Raw genomic sequence first — 19,743 nt, forward strand, 5'->3', positions numbered from 1 at the left:
CCCCCCCCCCCCCACTTCTTGCATATATTACAAGAATAAACATTCAGTAAATAATTGGTCATCTTCAACACTTCTTACAAATAAACTAGGTTTTGTAGTCTATTGCAAGTCAGTATTTCTCACTGGCTAGGATGGAGATGGACTTGGGCTCCTAGGAAGAAGGCCCGGAAAAGACATTTCTTCTCCTTTTATGATTTCAGTGAAGAATGCAAATTGCACATCAGATTTTGAGGAATACTTTGCCAAAAGAAAACTGGAGGAACGCGATGGTCATGCAGTCAGCATCGAGGAGTACCTTCAGCGCAGTGACACAGCCATTATTTACCCAGAAGCCCCTGAGGAGCTGTCTCGCCTTGGCACGCCAGAGGCCAATGGGCAAGAAGAAAATGGTGAGGCTGTAAATCATTTTTAGCCACTACACTGACCTCTGCAGCTGTTACAATTACAAATGCACTACATGCCTGGGTGTTTACCTTAAAATTTGAAGAACAGCTGCAGAGGCATGGAATTTCATGAGCAAAGATTAGAACTGTAATTTTAGGGTATTGTGAAATTTTTTTGTCAGCAAATTTGTGTCATTTGTACATCCAATAAAGAACAAGAACAATTAGAGCCCATTTCTAAGAGATAAAAATATCTAAATGTATTCCTATCTTTCTGAAATATTTTACTTTTGAGGAAAAAAAAAGTTCAGACCGACCCTCCCTCACCTTTTGTTCTTCTCCACGACCGACACCTGAAACGCCCCTTTATGCTGTGAGTTCCTGAGTAATCTGTGGCTACAGGTTTCATAGGAACTGTCAGTCACCTAAAGACAATTTCCTCATTTATCAGCTGTTAAAGTACCCCCCGCAAAAAAAAAAAAAAAAAAAGTTGAAGTAATTAATTAATTTTCGAGCACAGTGTGAGCTGATTCCTACAAGTCTGCCCTGGGTGTGCGAGGGGACTGGTGTGCGAGGGGCCGGGCGCAATGATGGCACTCTGTGGAGCAGATTGCAGTGATTCCTGTCATACCATCCTGGGCAGTCAGCCCATTAGCTGCCATTGATTTACTGACCTTTTGGCCTGCCTCTCTCTCTCTCTGTCTCTCGGCTACAGACCTGCCACCTGGAACTCCAGATGCTTTTGCCCAACTGCTGACCTGCCCCTACTGCGACCGGGGCTACAAGCGCTTGACATCACTGAAGGAGCACATCAAGTACCGCCACGAGAAGAATGAAGAGAACTTTTCCTGCCCTCTCTGTAGCTACACGTTTGCCTACCGCACCCAGCTCGAGCGGCATATGGTGACGCACAAGCCAGGGACAGATCAGGTGGGGGGATGGTTTTAAGTGATTTCTTTCTATAATAACCCCTTAGAGAAACGATATTGCTTTGATTGGCAATCATTATTAATTTTTCATGGCATTTTGAAGATGCAGATCTTTTAATGGTAATAGCTTTAATTGAGGTCTAAATGATTTTTTGATGGTCTCTTCTAATATGATTTAATAGTCTTATGTTCACGATCGAATGAGTGTGTTAATTTCTAATTTAGAAATTTTATTTGCACTTTAACTTGACTTTAGTTTCATTTTATGTTCCACAAAAGTGAATGAAATTGTAGCATTTTAATTATACATTATTAAACATCTCAGCAATTTTAATTCCATTTTTCACCTCGTTTTACTTAGAAATTTTCTTTTCATATAGGATCTAAGTCATAGTAAAAGAAGTGCGTATTTCTTTCATTTTTCATATAACACCTTCAATTACTTAGAGTATTTTATAAGCTTCTACTAGTTCATGAAATCTAATTAAGTGTTTTAAGGAAAATCAAAAGCCATATATTATCTGTGTGTATATATATAATAAATGCGATTAGTACTAAAACATTGGATGTACATTAGAAAGATCCCTTCTTAATATACATATGTGTAGCTAAATGTTAAAATTACTCCCCTCTTTTGCTTACTTGTCTCAAAATAAAACTGTCTTCAACAGTTAAGTATAGCTTCTTAAATCTTTAAAACAACTGAATAGGATTGATTCACAGTGTTCCTTAAATGTTACAGCAAAACTCCTCTGTCCCCCTGGGAGGATTGACTCTGCAAATTGATATTATAATATGTTTGCATGGACAGAAGTGGTGTGCCTTAAGTCAAAATAACTGGCCCTACAGATCCAGAATCACTTAATTTAAGTCTTGACACCATGTCTGTTTTTAAAATTATTGAACACGATATTGTATTCAAAATTCTTAGTTTTTCCTTATAACCTTCATTTTCTTTGAATAAGGAAAATGAGAATAAGCAAACACAGTCAATAATGGTGATAATACTAGATTACGGAATTTTACTATTTTAGGAGAACAGCTCATATAAATTATTCCATTTATGTCTGATTGGGCTTGTCACCTGAATACTTTTCAAAGATGAGTTATAAAAAATATTCTTGCATGGTTGCACTTATGTAACAGTTTATCTCCCCTTCCTTATATGCACAAAAACTCTAGGAAAAAAAAAGTGCCTAGATATTTATCTAGCATAACCGCTTTAAATTTCACATGCAGAAGTGTGATTGTGTTGGCGCATTATGAATGGTAGCTTTGGTGTTGAAAAGTCCCCTCATTTGCTCATGGCATTTACAATTAGTAAATTAAAATGATTGTATCATATTAACAGTGGCACAACTAAAGTTTATAGTAGTCCTCTGAGGGCTGTGGGGGGAGACAAAGCAGCTGTTGCTGTTTGTTTATGCAACTCAGCAACATATGAGCGCTGGTCCCTCAATGGCGCTCGGCGGGCTGGGCTCTGCTTGATCTTTGAAGGTTGCTGCTGTTTGAACAAACCTCCCTGTGTCCCATGTAACACCATCTGTCTCACTAGGAATGTGGGAAGATTCAGCACACCCTAGCAGTTGTCATACCGTTTCTGTGCTGTCTTTTTGCAAAAGGCTTTTGTGTCATTGCTGCTAGAAAAAGGCTGACCTCCTACCTTGAGCATCCAGAGTGGATGACTGAATTTTTTTTTCCAGAATTCTAAGTCACACTGCTTTTTTCCCCTTTTTCAAAAAGGTCAGCTGTGTTTGATTATATCTTTGCTGCTTTTAACTTGTCTTTTCAGCAAACTTTTTTTTCCTTTTTTGTCCCTACTCCCTTGCACACTACTAAAAAGGAAAATGAAAAGTCGTTGAAGTCTTTCCTACTGGCCTATGATAAAACTGCTCAAGCAGCTATAACCCAAGATGTTGTCTCTTACATTTGATAATGAATCAAATCTGATATGCAACACGTCAGGAAAAACTAGGCTTCTATTTGCTACTAGCACAATGAATAGGATATTTAAACATGCTCATCATGTAATGAAATATTTATAGTCAAGGTTTTTTTGTTTGTGTGTTTTTGGTTTGGGATTGGGTTTTTTTTTTCTTTTTTACATTTTAGATTGCTTCAGTATAAGATATACTTTTATGCTGATACAAAAAGATTGATAACATTTGTTATGTGGGGGGTGGTTTTTTTGAGACTATTCAGAATTTTCAGGAAAATATTTTTTCCTTGACAGAATTGTGACATTCCAGCAGAGAATGTTCATGTTTTAGAATTTGTAGTAAACACAAAAAACAACAAATATCTTTACAGTTATACTTCCTCACCCCCGAAGGTTCAAAGAAACATTTTGGAAAAGACACTACAGAAATAATTCTAAAGCAAGTGTTGGATGCGCATGTGAAAGCACTTTTTTTTATTTGTTCCAATTTTATTACCAACATTATCGCTTTTATTGCAACTCTGAAAGACTGAGCAGATAAATAAGCATGGACTCAAACCTTTTGGCTTGTCTGAAAAATAGAGGCCTTTTAAAAATATTCATAACAAATTTTCTTTGTTCCTCCTGCACAAAACTAATGTCAGTCTTTCTCCTTTTATAGCACCAAATGCTAACCCAAGGAGCAGGTAATCGCAAGTTCAAATGCACAGAGTGCGGCAAGGCCTTCAAATATAAACACCATCTGAAAGAACACCTGCGAATTCACAGTGGTGAGTAGCGGAGGTGCTGGAGCTCACATTTGCATTTTACTTAATTAGGGGAGTTTTAAAAGATTGTTTAAAATTTACACAGTCCTATTTGTAGTTTTTTGGAACTATCCATTTATTTCATCAACTCTGTGTGCCTGATTTGTCTTCATGAGACTTAGGGTACCACCAGTAGCACTGTCTTATAAAAAGAAGCAAAATGCTTACACATCTTAAAAATTACAAATGCTTTGATTTATTACAAAATCTAGAGGCTCCTTTTTGTCCTTTCAAAACTGCTTCTCCAGAATAAATATTCTTGACCTGAGGAAAGTCAACTGGCAAATTCTGAAGGATATTAATTTCTGAGACCTAACCATGAAAAACAAGGGTGAAGAATTTTGGATAAGAGCTATGTATGATAAATATTCCCTGATTCCTAAGGGGCGTGGATCACAGAACAGAATCCTACCACTGAGATTTCCTCTTTATAACTAGTTTGATAGCTCTGCCAAGCATTTTATTATCAAATTGGATGCTATTCAAAGGACTGGTTGGATTGGTAGAATGAATGGAATCTCCACAAAGTTGATTAAGGCCATGGCTACACTTCCCTTTAAATACCGTGACATCTTTATTGTGCTATTGACCACACATTAATCTGACACTCTGTTTAAATACGAGGCTGCCGATGGCAAGACAAGATTTGGGATCTCAGCCGAAAAAGTCACAGATAGCCCTTACCTTCCACTGTGAACATCTTGGATTATATCCTCCCAGGGTAGATAAAGCCCAGAAACAGTTATGGTCACATAATTCTAATCTAAGTACCTAGAATGTAGAGGTACCCCATTGTGTTCCTTTCATTTGGTTTCACAGATTCTTGTCTTGGTAGACAACTGCAATTGTTACCTAATCAAGGAAATGTAACGTTAATTTTAATTATCATTTTAGGTGAAAAACCTTACGAGTGCCCAAACTGCAAGAAACGTTTCTCCCATTCTGGTTCCTACAGTTCGCACATCAGCAGCAAGAAATGTATTGGTTTAATCTCTGTAAATGGCCGAATGAGAAACAATATCAAGACGGGTTCTTCCCCTAATTCTGTTTCTTCTTCTCCTACTAATTCAGCCATTACCCAGTTAAGAAACAAGTTGGAGAATGGAAAACCACTTAGTATGTCTGAACAGACAGGCTTACTTAAAATTAAAACAGAACCACTAGACTTCAATGACTATAAAGTTCTTATGGCTACACACGGGTTTAGTGGCACTAGTCCCTTTATGAATGGTGGGCTTGGAGCCACCAGCCCTTTAGGAGTTCATCCATCTGCTCAGAGTCCAATGCAGCACTTAGGTGTAGGGATGGAAGCCCCTTTACTTGGATTTCCCACCATGAATAGTAATTTAAGTGAGGTACAAAAGGTTCTACAGATTGTGGACAATACTGTTTCCAGGCAAAAAATGGACTGCAAGGCTGAAGAAATTTCAAAGTTGAAAGGTTATCACATGAAGGATCCATGCTCTCAACCTGAGGAACAAGGAGTTACTTCTCCTAATATTCCGCCTGTTGGTCTTCCGGTAGTGAGTCATAATGGTGCCACTAAAAGTATTATTGACTATACGTTAGAAAAAGTCAATGAAGCCAAAGCTTGCCTCCAGAGCTTGACTACTGACTCAAGGAGACAGATCAGTAATATAAAGAAAGAGAAGCTACGTACTTTAATAGATTTGGTCACCGATGACAAAATGATTGAGAACCACAACATATCCACTCCATTTTCATGCCAGTTCTGTAAAGAAAGTTTTCCTGGCCCCATCCCTTTGCATCAGCATGAACGTTACCTTTGTAAGATGAATGAAGAGATCAAGGCGGTCCTGCAGCCTCATGAAAACATAGTCCCCAACAAAGCCGGAGTTTTTGTTGATAATAAAGCCCTCCTCTTGTCATCTGTACTTTCTGAGAAAGGAATGACAAGCCCCATCAACCCATACAAGGACCACATGTCTGTACTCAAAGCATACTATGCTATGAACATGGAGCCCAACTCCGATGAACTGCTGAAAATTTCCATTGCTGTGGGCCTTCCTCAGGAATTTGTGAAGGAGTGGTTTGAGCAACGGAAAGTGTACCAGTACTCAAATTCCAGGTCCCCATCCCTGGAAAGAAGCTCCAAGCCGTTAGCTCCCAACAGTAACCCTCCCACAAAAGACTCTTTATTACCCAGGTCTCCCGTAAAACCTATGGACTCCATAACATCACCATCTATAGCAGAACTCCACAACAGTGTTACGAATTGTGATCCTCCTCTCAGGCTAACCAAACCTTCCCATTTTACCAATATTAAACCAGTTGAAAAATTGGACCACTCCAGGAGTAATACTCCTTCTCCCTTAAATCTTTCCTCCACATCTTCTAAAAACTCCCACAGTAGTTCATACACTCCAAACAGCTTCTCTTCTGAGGAGCTCCAGGCTGAGCCTTTAGACTTGTCATTACCAAAACAAATGAAAGAACCCAAAAGTATTATAGCCACAAAGAACAAAACAAAAGCTAGTAGCATCAGTTTAGACCATAATAGTGTTTCTTCCTCATCTGAAAACTCAGATGAGCCTCTGAACTTGACTTTTATCAAGAAGGAATTTTCAAATTCAAATAATCTGGACAACAAAAGCACTAACCCAGTGTTCGGCATGAACCCATTTAGTGCCAAACCTTTATACACAGCTCTTCCACCTCAAAGCGCATTTCCCCCTGCTACTTTCATGCCACCAGTCCAGACCAGTATTCCTGGGCTACGACCATACCCAGGACTGGATCAGATGAGCTTCCTACCACATATGGCCTACACCTACCCAACTGGAGCAGCTACTTTTGCTGATATGCAGCAAAGGAGAAAGTACCAGCGGAAACAAGGATTTCAGGTAAAGAGACAAATGCTTTTCTGCTCTGAAGAAAAGAGATGGTAATTATACTGATTATGGGCATGTAGGAAAAAAAATCTTAGTGAAAAAAAACTCAGCAGAAACGGAAGAGTTTGCTTTAGCATGAACCTAAAACCGTCAGTGAGCTAGAAAAATGGATGAAACAGTGAATCACTGTACTCTAAGCACATTTGCTTTAAAAACAAAAGGGATAAAGAAGAAATTAATATTTATTTTGAGATTGATTTAGATGGACTCATCTGCTTTTAGAATTACACATTGGTGACAGTATTTGGTAGGACTTACCTAGGTGCTAGAAGTTAAAGTTTATAACTGTCACGTGCTTTTAAAGATGTGCACAGGACAGGTGTGATGACTCATGCCTGTAATCCCAGCACTTTCAGAGGCCAACGAGGGTGGATCACTTGAGGTCAGGAGTTTGAGACCAACCTAGCCAACATGGCAAAACACCATCTGTCCTAAAAATACAAAAATCAGCTGGGTGTAGTGGTGGATGCCTATAATCCTAGCTACTTGGGAGGCTGAGGCAGAAGAATGACTGGAACCCAGGAGGCTGAGGTTGCGTTGAGCAGAGATCGTGCCACAGCACTCCAGCCTGAGAGACAGAGCAAGATTCTGTCTCAAATAAATAAATAAATAAATAAATAAATAAATAAATAAATGTAAAGATGTGCACAACTTGCAATAATACATATACACATTTTAATAGATACTTTTGTTTTACGCAGAATGGTTTATTTTGAAGAGTATTTTTTAAAATGTCTTCCATATTTCACATGACCTCTTACCAAATCTTCAAAGTAGTTAATAATTATGCTTTATCAAATAGGAAAGCAGGTATATTTTAACATTATGCAGCATATAATCTTTGTTTGCAAAATAGGAGCATAAGTAGCCATCCACCTCTGTAACAGCTGTTCCAGTATTCTAATTTACAGTACATCTGCCCTCTTTGTAAATGTATTTAAGCCTATTTAATCTTCTCTAATATTAATTAGTGCAAACATAGTCTAAGAAAGCTGAACTGTGGGCTAGCAAATGGAAATGTATGTTATCATGCACGTTTGTACTCCTTTGGATCAAGACAAAATAAATATCAAGAAATTTAATAATTTACTGATCCACATTCATTATTGTTCAATGCTGAAGGCTGTTTTAACATAGAACATTGATAAAAAGTGTTATTAATATTCCCTATTTCAAATTAGAAAATTAAATATAAAAATATAGCTTGAGGCCTTTAGTTGGTAGACATACATTTAAATAGATTGCATAATAATAACATTTTGTACCTAAATATAAAATTCAATTAAAATCGGGTTTCTACAGCTACAGATCATTTCTAAAGTTAAGCACACTGGAAAATACACAAATTTCAATGTTAAATTTTTACTTATGGGTATTTCTAGGTGTAAAGGAAATGAAGGATTTTAGAAAAATTTGTTTCTCTCACCTTCAGAGTTGACCATTTTCTGTCCTTGAAAAACAAAGAGCTCTACCTTCCAGAGCAGAGAAGTTTATATTTTTGTTGCAGCGTGAGACCTCATATATTGTTCATGGAAAAGAAAATTGTTTAACTAGATCAATTAGTAGCAAGCACTTTTGAGGTTCTCCAAATGTCAGCCTATACAAAGTTGTTTGGTGTGAGCGCAAAGAGAAGTCACTGTATTGAACTGTGTGATTCTATCGCAGGGAGAATTGCTTGATGGAGCACAAGACTACATGTCAGGCCTAGATGACATGACAGACTCCGATTCCTGTCTGTCTCGCAAGAAGATCAAGAAGACAGAGAGTGGCATGTATGCATGTGACTTATGTGACAAGACATTCCAGAAAAGCAGTTCCCTTCTGCGACATAAATACGAACACACAGGTATGAGTGACTTTGCCTAGCTGGTTAGAGCTTCCCGGCCTGCTGTACATTTCATAATATTTAATGAGCACACTTGTGCAACATAAGATGTAACATATGCTGATACCTTCAACAAGGAAGAAATAATGCTTTTGCCGAGCTCGGTAGGACTTTTTTGTTGCCTGTTTATTGGATCATTCATGTATTTATGAGTGTGCTTGTCTTAATACCTTTCCAGTTATTCTGTAAACCAAATTTAGAAATCATGTCAAAGGGACAGTCAGATGGCCAGGGCAATGAAATGGCACAACACAGTCAGTTATTGAAAATATCTTCAAATTCTTAAGTTTCAAAGCTTAAGATGAACCTAGATATGTAAAAATCTAATAAGAAGTTCAGACAGTAATACATTAGTTTCATCATCCAAAACACCAAGAAAGCCATAATTTAGGGGTAATTTTGTTTGGTTTTTTTTAATTAACCACATTTTGAAAGAACTAAAAGCATTAGTGTCATAAAAGAAAAGTAATAGATCAGATGAGCTACTTGAAATCACCTATATTTGGAAGACTGAAATCAAACTTTCTAAATTTTAATTAGTATATTTCCAAGTCATGCATTACTAATTAGCAGCAATTACAAAGAGTTGACAAGAAAACATCCTAATTCTTCACTAAGAGTGGAGAGATAGTGGGTTAATTTTTGAAAAGAAAGATGAAGTACCATAATGTCATTTAATATTACTTCCCACAACCCAAGATCTGCAGCTTTGGGGTCGAGCTCCACTTGTGTTTCCTCCCCGGCTCCATCCCCACCTCCCTGAACAACAGGGTAGCTGAACCTCATCCCTGCCTCTAGCCCATCTCCAACTCTTCTCCACTAGAAATTTGGCATGCTCTATTAGCCCTGGATTGGGGGGGGGAAAAAGTGTAGGATCTCAATCAAAATATTGGCAAGAGGGAACGAAAAAAATAGGGGAGTATAGGAAAACAACTCATTCTAAACCAGGAAGCCTAGTATCAAACATTTCAATATGGAGGAAAAAAATTAACCCAACACTTTGGGGGGAAAAGCTTTTTTGGGGAAAAGTGATGAAGAGTTGCAAAAGAAAAAGAAAGAAGACAGAAATGGGAATGTGAGCCAGGTGCAGCAGCTCATGCCTGTAATCCCGGCACTTTGAGAGACCGAGGCAGGAAGACTGCTTGAGCCAAAGAGTTTGAGACCAGCCTGCGCAACATAGCGACACCTTGAGTCTACAAACTATTTTTTAAAAATTAGCTGGACATAGTGGCTCAAGCCTATAGTCCCAGTTACTTGGGAGGCTGAGGTAGGAGGATGGCTTGAGCCCAAGAGGTCAAGGCTGCAGTGAGCCATGATTGTGCCACTGCACTCCAGCCTGAGCAACAGAGTGAGACCCTATCTCAAAAAAAAAAGCGAAGGGAAAGTGAATACTTCCTGTCATGTTTTGATTGCCTAGACACATGGCACTCTTTCCTGTCACTGAAAACTGTCTTTGGGAAGTACTTGTACTCATCATTGGCCATTATTCCTCACTGGGCACGGGCTGGAGGCAGCGCAAGTGACCAGCATCAGCCTGAGAGTGTGGGGAGGGTTTTTGTGAAAAGAACAAGGTTGATAAATAAGAGGGTTCTTACTCCAACCAATACAGTTTTCTTTTTCTTTAGCTGTCTGATATTCATTGTTATTATTTTAAAAGTTTAATGATACCTTAAAGACAACCCAATCTAAATCCAAACAGTTTTTATACTTGTGTTATGTAATTCAATGTTTGAAACATCAAAATTTTCTTTTAGCATATATATTTTCTTTAGTACTAAGTGCTACTTAAGCATTTACAAAGTAAAGATATTTTCATACCTAAATTTTACTTTAATTTTAATATTTTAATCAACCTCACATATATTTTGTATTCCATTATTCAGCTACAATAGGCACATCATTGAAGGCATCTTTCCCTCTCTGATTGGTTTTATTATATGACCATATGCAAACTCTATGATTTACTACACGGTGAGTGTACAACTTTTATTTTAGTGAGGGCTATCATACACATTGACATCCAGTCAATATATTTACTTCTTATAAATTAGAGAATTTTAACTTTCATAGGTCTGTAGATAGTTGAGAGGCCCAAAAGTTGACAAACACAAATATGCATAATTTATTTGAAAAATAAACTTCAGGCCTGATGTAGTGACTCACGCCTGTAATCCCAGCACTTTTGGAGGCAGAGGCAGGTGGATTACCTGAGAGCAGGAGTTCAAGACCAGCCTGACCAACATGGAGAAACTAAAATACTAAAAATACAAAATTAGCTCGGTGTGGTGGCGCATGCCTGTAATCCCAGCTACTCGGGAGGCTGAGGCAGGAGAATCGCTTGAACCCGGAAGGCGGAGTTTGCAGTGAGCCAAGATAACGCCACTATACTCCAACTTGGCCAACAGTGTAAGACTCTGTCTCAAAAAATAAATAAATAAATAAATAACAAATAAACTTTATTTTTTAAAGTAAAAATAAAATATTCTGCTCCTTCAAGATGTGAGAGCTGCTGCCTGGAAACATTGCCTAGCAACAAGATGCTAATCATTCAATGGTTTCTCTAAACTTGTTATTAATTATCTTCCTGTTGGCTTCCCAACTTGTCAAGTTTCCAGCATGTTAACTTTTTGGTCACTTGACCAAACATCTCATGACATTACTACTGTCACTGTATTAGGTTCTATTCAAATCAAGTTCTTCATAAATTTTCTATCGATGTGATATACGTGGAAATTTAGTCCATGTTCCTATCGCAGTTGGACATGTAGGATAGTTCCTATCCCACTAGCCTTTCATTTGTTTACATTAAGCACTAGTAATATTTTGAGAATGCAGTGAGATGAAAATTTTAAGTGAGAATTGTCTTGGGACTGATTGATTCTAAGGTTGGGAAATAAAATTGAATCATCATTTCATTATGCATTGATTAAGAATGTGTCCTTGGTAAAGTGTGTTTGTGATGTCTATTTACAATTTTACATATAGAATCGTTTAACTTAAGAAGGAAATTATGAGCTACTTATTCTTGGGACCCAGTGCTTTTTTTGGCCTCAATTTATTTCCTAGGCAGATACCAAAGTCATCATGCTTCATTTTTCTTACCAATGGCTTGTTGCTTGCTTGCTTTTCCTGGGACCTGGGACCGGGACAGAGGAGGGAAACACTGTATAAATGTTGACTTCAACAGGGTCACAAACAAGGCCTGTGAAATTAAAAACTCTGAAACTCCTGTTAGGCACTGTCAAGAACTCGTTTGTATTCTACTAAAATTTAAATCTGACCTTTATTGAGTGCTTTCTCTGTTGAGACGTCATGGTAGGTGCTTTTTAAACCCACCTTATTTAGAAAAGTAATACAAATGTTTCTACTTTTGAGTAGATAAGTCTAAGTTTTAAATAAATTTACCAGTCAATTTTGTTTCTCAGTTATATGGTAATTTTTTTCATACCACAAACCTTTCATTTATTATTAAGTTCAGTTATCATTCTAGCTGTCAGGTGAATCACAAATCTAGATATTAGAGAAAATATTTACCCTAAGAAAGTTTGATTCACTCAGTATCAATTTGGATGTTCTGAATCTTGGTCATGTGGAAACTTAATTCTAGGACATCTTGATTTGAATCAGGTAAACCAACAAAACAAGTTAAAAAGAGATGAATGTCCAAGTCAGTTACTATTTAAATTAAATTTATTAAATGCTTACCACTGAAACTTCTGGAGATCAGTAGACTATTTAGTATAAGGTATATGTCAAAACTCTCACCTGCTCCCAGATTCTATCCTTTGCTTTATATCATAACTGAACATTTTATTTTTTCAGATTGTCAATTCATATTGCAGGATTAATATATGCCTATTATAAGCATACTGTTTCTTATCAAATGAGTTCTCTGAAAATTGAATGTCTATAATCAAGGCATATCTCTAAGACAGACTGCAGTTTAGTGGGCATGCCCGAAGCATTGCTAACAGGCCTGGAAACCTGTAACAGAGAATGCTTGCTCTCTCTCTGGACACTGCTCTGTGTTTTGTTGCTTTGGAAAAGAAAGCCATATCAACTGTAATGTTCATTCAAAATTATTCATACAGTCTCTCCCAGAAGTTACCTAAGTAGTTGACCTTTTTGTGCTCCTGAGCTGATGAGACGTTAGTATCCAAAAGAGGTTGTAGGACGGTTTGCCCATGCATGCTGTAGCAACTAGAGCATCAAGAAAATTTTCATCTACAATTTCTCTTCTCTCTATTCAGATTTACTACTTCCATGTACTCTGCTCCTGCTGCATGCGTCCTGCTTAGAACTTGAGAAATTATTGAACATGTGTTAATGAATAAGAATAAAATGATCTAACACTACCTGAGTGCCTACTATGTGCAATCCTTGTGCTAAACGCTTTATATAAGTTGTCTTCCTTATTCTTTATGCCCAGTCTGGGAGTTAGGTCCCCAAATGATCTTCCTTTTACCTACCGATCCTGAGAGAAGTTAACATGCCTGAGAATGCACAGCCTGTCATAAACGATGGATGTGAACCCAGATAATCAGATTCATTTAACACTGCACCATCCTGCCCCTATGGATGAACTGCTGCGACTAGAAACATCTTATCCTGTCTCCTGATAGCTTCCTTTCCTTTAAGGTCCAAGTCCACACAAGAGAGACCAAATTCATAACATAATGACATGAAGTTTCCTGGGAGACAAAACCTCTTGTCTTTTTCCCAAATACACTTCTGCTTCCTCTTAAATCAACTTCCCACCACGGTGTCTTTCCAAATTGAAAAGCATGCTATCTTTGCAGACTCTTGGCACTCCATTGGGATTCTCTGTTATCCAGTTTACCTCATTCAAAACATCTTTTCCAAAAGTTAAGGAATAGTTATTGTGTGGTTTGAATTATACTTGCTTTCTTCAGAGTATGAGCTACCTTGAAGTAGGTTATTAGAATTGTCTTTATTTCCAATATAAATAGTAGTCACCAACAAATATCTTTCTAATTTCTACTCTTCCAAGTTAAATAACTTCTTTCTACTCTAATATTGTACCTTACTACATTTATCATCACTAAATTTCTAGTGCACATTCCAGTTAAATAAAGACCATTAATGAAATAACATATCGCAGTCTACAGCATTTTTCTGCATAGTGGCATGTCCTGGAGGCATTCAATAACATTATTTAAAAATATATAATTACTGATTGAGATTTTTATATCACTGTATAACTGAATACCTAAAGTGTGTAGAATGGGTTCCTAAACTTATAACATGACACTTAGCAAGTGAAAATGGGATTGGATCTGTTGGGTTTTAATTTAATTTGCTGAAATGCAAGTTTGTATTAGGAAATAAAGGACACAACTATATATATGTCACAGTGATCCATGGCACTCTACATGTCACATTTCTGACTTTAACTCTGGAGCATCAGGCTGATAACTTTTTTTTTTTTTTTTTTTTTCAGTTCTATTTTGGAAATAAACTTTTAAGTATGGCAGCTATGGAAGGTGTTGAAGACATTCCAGTGCTATTTGTGGCCTGGAATCAACCAGATGTGTTTAGGCTTGGCATTGGCTTTAAGTTCCAAACACTGGTTAGAAACTGCCTGGAATGCCAAAGGAAATACAGCATTCCCTAGCTGAAGAGTATTTTAGCACTCAACAAGTGGCTGACATCTTATGGAAAACTTTAGAGGGGAAAACACTATTTGGAATTAGTTCAGCCTCCATGATATACACCCTTCTAATTTGTATTTTCTAATGATTTCTTCTCTGATTTTTATTCTTAGAATCCTATGACTGATAAGACAGTCTTGACATCCTCTTTCCTCTGTTTCTTCCACTCCCTCCTAACCTGGCAGTTTGCTCCCATTTAAGACCTAAACTCCCCTTTCAAAGCAACTATCTCATGATGTAACAAGCAGAGGATATAAATGCCAATGCCAGCGGTGATGCCATCTTTATCACTTTTGTGCAAGGCTTTGTTTTTAAAATGTAAGGAAGAGAATTACGTGATGAAAATATGTACTAGATCACTAGAAATGTCGAATAGAACATTTTTCCAAGTTTTAAAATGAGACAATTAGCAATGGAAAACTTCCTCTCTGAGAATTTTCCTCCAGCAGCTTTCTAAGTTCTTCTTGTTTATTAACTGCATTGCATCAGCAAGCATTAGAAAGCCAAATTGTGGGATGGAAATGCATCTTCCTAACTCTCCATCGATTAGACCGGGGTGTGTTGATCTTTCAGGCATAAGCACACGCGCTTATGCCTGAGTCTGGACTCGCGTACAGAATTATTGGAAAGAGACTTCATGCAAAGACACTAATCACCCTGTCATCTTGTTCTTTCTCCCAGGAAAAAGACCACATCAGTGTCAGATTTGTAAGAAAGCGTTTAAACACAAGCACCACCTTATCGAGCACTCAAGGCTTCACTCGGGCGAGAAGCCCTATCAGTGTGATAAATGTGGCAAGCGCTTCTCACACTCGGGCTCGTACTCGCAGCACATGAATCACAGGTATTCCTACTGCAAGCGGGAGGCGGAGGAGCGGGAAGCTGCGGAGCGCGAGGCGCGCGAGAAAGGGCACTTGGAACCCACCGAGCTGCTGATGAACCGGGCTTACTTGCAGAGCATTACCCCTCAGGGGTACTCTGACTCGGAGGAGAGGGAGAGTATGCCGAGGGATGGTGAGAGCGAGAAGGAGCACGAGAAAGAAGGCGAGGATGGCTACGGGAAGCTGGGCAGACAGGATGGCGACGAGGAGTTCGAGGAGGAAGAGGAAGAAAGTGAAAATAAAAGTATGGATACGGATCCCGAAACGATACGAGATGAAGAAGAGACTGGAGATCACTCCATGGACGATAGTTCGGAGGATGGGAAAATGGAAACCAAATCAGACCACGAGGAAGACAATATGGAAGATGGCATGTAATAAACTACTGCATTTTAAGCTTCCTATTTTTTTTTTCCAGTAGTATTGTTACCTGCTTGAAAACACTGCTGTGTTAAGCTGTTCATGCACGTGCCTGACGCTTCCAGGAAGCTGTAGAGAGGGACAGAAGGGGCGGTTCAGCCAAGACAGATGTAGACGGAGTTGGAGCTGGGTATTGTTAAAAACTGCATTATGCAAAAATTTTGTACAGTGTTAAGGCCTAAAAACTGTGTGGTTCAGAGACTAATTCCTGTGTTTAATAGCATTTATACTTTAAGCACAACTAGAAAATTGTAAGAATTGCACTCTACTTATGTATCACTACAAACTTTAAAAAACTATGTCTAATTTATATTAATACATTTATTCCACTTTCTTCATCTTGTTTTTTAGCTAAAAGAGGGACTGTTAAATACAATGTATGATACCATGACAAAATCTTTCCTGAATTGTCTTTGTAAAAGTATTATTGAATTTTCAATTTGTAATTTCTTTTGAAAATGACCATGCTCGAATAAAAATGTAGCCAAACTAAGAATGTAGTTAATGAGTTCTGTACTTTTAGAGAGTTTTCCTTCAATGACCATTAACATGTAACATGCTTTATGCTTATAATAATGCTAATTATGTTTTTTTCATATAATTTTAGTTTAGCAATAATTTTGACTGGTACCAATAACGTTTTTTAAAATTCCATACCTATGTACAGCAATTTTACAGCTTTTCTCAACTGATCCTGATTCCAGATTGTGTATTTTTATGTGAGGTTATATTATTCAAATTTAGTCTATTTACTTTACAGACATTTCTACTTTTGCATTACGAGTATTTAGAGATTATGTGTTAAAAATTCACTTCTCTGTCCAAGGGGTCTTTGTGATTTATTCAAAAAAAGTCTAATTTCAAAAAGACAGCTATTATTCAATGTTATTTATAATATGTAACCTTTTTTAAAGGATTGGGATAGTTTATCTCACTTTTTGAAATGCAGACAGTAGTTTACCATTTATCTGAAACTAGAAGGCGTGGGTGGGAGAGGAAAAGCTGAAAGCAAATGCTAACAAAAATAACCGTGATTTTCCAAGACAGTTTTTCAGTTTTTACAACATGACCCTAATATTCAGAATGTGAATGTATTCATAGGTTTTACATAATGACTTTTATCAAGAAACTAGATTCTACTTCTTAAATCTAATGGCCAAGTGAAGAATAACAGAAAAAGCAGATTACCTTATCAAATTTACAGCTCTTGAATATACAGAACTATAATATAGTAGCTGTCCACATATTTTTTCTACTTTAGAATCAAAAAAGAAAAACATCATTTTGCTATTGAATTTGCTAAAATTTTAAGTATGGTATTTCCGGTTGGCAAGACCAACATATTTATATTTATTCCTTAGCCATAATACCACTTTACTAAATTTCACAAAAGTCATTCTTTGCAACTTGAAACTCAATAGAAAGTGTGTGTATGTGTGTGTGTGTATGTATATGTATATACACAACATACACACACACACACAGAAAGGATGTAATGAAGATACAGTAATAGTTGAGCAGACCTTTTAGAAAACATGTTTTAGCTCTATCTTCAAACTTTCTGGTGGAGGGGCGGCGGGGCAGGGGAGGAGTGGCATCAAAATGCTATGCCTCCTGTTATCCACAGCCTAGAGTTTTTATATTTGGAAAGTTTAGAAAATTCTATCCTCATTTCTCCTTCTTTGAATGGCACAAATAAATACACTACATAAATTTTTCTGGTTTGAAAGGCTCTAGGCGATAACTGTATTAATTCAACCTGAAAATATCAAGCCATTAAATTTTGTCTGGGTAGAATAAATCCCTGTGGCCTCTTTTAAAGCAATGTAGGTCTCTGTTGCCCATGGGGCATATCTGTGTCCCAATCCACAAGAGGTAGGACCAACAAACAATGAATGTGCAACCTAACTCTTTCTCCTTGGAAAGAAGAAAGTGTGCACAAAGTAGGGGAGGGTGGGCAGACCCTGTCTTGCCCCTCCTGTTACTCCCTTCTCTGTCATTTTTTTCCTAACTCTATTTCATAGGCAGGCTCAGAATACCTGAGTCTGAAAATATCAGGATAACAATTGTGAATTGTGACAATCACTACAATGTCCCATATCTGAGGGTTTTTTTTTTTTTAATGCTATTTATCCACTGACACTATTGCACATTAGAGCTGCATAATCCTCCAACTCTAGGGAAGAATAAAAACTTTTGATTTATCCTAAGATTCTTCTCCAAGGTCATAAACAAGAAATTCCCCTCCACCACCAAGAGATGTGCATTTTAGTAACATCAGATGTATTCTTCTCTTTTATCAAATACTTAACTCGTCCCACCCTCTTAGTTCTAAATCTAACCTTTCCCCCCTCTAATATGGGGCAGGGGAGGATGAGGAAACACTGGAACAACTGAACACCCCTGCCTGTTTTCTCCAAGAGTCTTTTGTATTCTAGCATATCTGTGCAATCTTTTCTTTTTTCTTCACATGACACTGTAGGCTTAGGCCTGAAATAACTGGGAAGAGAGATGCGTATCAGAATTTCTCCGCAAGAGCTAAACAAAACATACATCTTCCTTAGCATGAATTGGACTGGGGGCGGAGTGGGAGGACTTGGAGGAAGGAGGAAAGAAGGGACTATATTTGAATAAATATGAATAAATTTATTAGATACTTTTCACAATCAGATAACTTTAAAAAAGGTCATTTTTTATCTTTCTAATAATGTAAGCCTTAATAAAAGCAAATCTTAGTCACAAATTTGAGGAGACTGCCCAATAATAAGTTTACATGTATTTGAACTGAAAAATTGTTAACCATGCTTTTGCTCCGAGATGTGTGAGGCCATCCAGGGGCTGTAGGGCCCTGGATATACACACAAACAAGTGTGTGTATATCTGGAGCCCCACGCATTGTAATAAACACAGCTGCATTTATTTGAGTATGTGATCCCATGTACATGTAAAAACATTCAAACACACTCAGCAGATTTATTTATTGTGCAGTGGGGCAATTATTCAAATAAACATGCTCAATGCAATTATTTGAATCTCACATTGCATGTTCATCAATCATAGCACTAAAATAAGAGGGGGAAAAACACCAAAGAATTCACATGGGAAAAAATATATATGTGAAAACCACCTTATTATAGATGTTATAGGGTAGCTGAGGTTATGGCTCCCTTCTTAACTGTAACTCAACTATTCTGTATTCAATGACATTTGTTTCTAATGATTAATTGGTTCACTCACTTGATCATTATATCAGAATGACCACAACATTCAGATTCATATAATAGCAAACTTTATAAACCTGTATTGTGTAGAGATGTGAAATCTCTATATTTCAAGAGCAGAAGAGTTCTTTCTACACCTTACATCAAGGGGACACTGGTCCAATTATTATCGCTTATATAAGCACTCCTATAAATTTTGAAAAATTTTATACATGCAACAAAACATTCCTACATTTGAAGACATTAAGAAAAATCACAGGTGACTCATCTGATCATTTTATATATTAATAAATATTATGACATATATGTGAACACATCACAAATCATATTGGTGTACAAAGAGGCAATTTATGCCTCTCTTAAGTATGTACTGACATAACCTAATATACTAAAATGGGAAGGGGCTTTTAGTCACTGAAATATGCATCGTGTAACAAAGATGAAGAAAATACATGGCTTGTGCCCATCATAAAAAAAGATTCAGACTGAAGGCTTAGCTTTGGTTTTTTCAATTAAATTGTTAAACTGTGCACAGTGATTTTTTTTTAGAACTTGAGACATTTGTGATGTTGGCTGTTTAAATCTTTGTTACCTTCGCTGTGAATTGAAATTGTACATATTTAGTAAATCATGCAGACAAAACAAACTTTTTAGACAATATTTTTATTGGAGAGTTTTCTTTTCCTGTATCCATG

At 37.2% G+C, this 19,743-nt stretch overlaps 1 protein-coding gene across 2 annotated transcripts in view; it reads left to right on the forward strand.

The window, feature by feature from the left end:
* Positions 1 to 16,150, forward strand: part of ZEB2 (zinc finger E-box binding homeobox 2) — a 108,770-nt gene extending 92,620 nt beyond the window's left edge. For both annotated transcript variants that reach the window (XM_017895383.1, XM_017895384.1), the window contains 6 exons: positions 201 to 389; positions 1,099 to 1,313; positions 3,913 to 4,021; positions 4,952 to 6,921; positions 8,635 to 8,815; positions 15,208 to 16,150. In XM_017895383.1, coding sequence (XP_017750872.1) covers positions 201 to 389; positions 1,099 to 1,313; positions 3,913 to 4,021; positions 4,952 to 6,921; positions 8,635 to 8,815; positions 15,208 to 15,785 — 3,242 coding nt within the window. In that variant the 3' untranslated portion in view covers positions 15,786 to 16,150. The remainder of the gene's footprint in view (positions 1 to 200; positions 390 to 1,098; positions 1,314 to 3,912; positions 4,022 to 4,951; positions 6,922 to 8,634; positions 8,816 to 15,207) is intronic.
* The last annotated feature ends 3,593 nt before the right edge of the window (positions 16,151 to 19,743 follow it).

The sequence above is a fragment of the Rhinopithecus bieti genome, unplaced genomic scaffold (genome assembly GCF_001698545.2).
Source record: "Rhinopithecus bieti isolate Rb0 unplaced genomic scaffold, ASM169854v2 scaffold_26061, whole genome shotgun sequence".
NCBI classification, from domain to species: domain Eukaryota; kingdom Metazoa; phylum Chordata; class Mammalia; order Primates; family Cercopithecidae; genus Rhinopithecus; species Rhinopithecus bieti.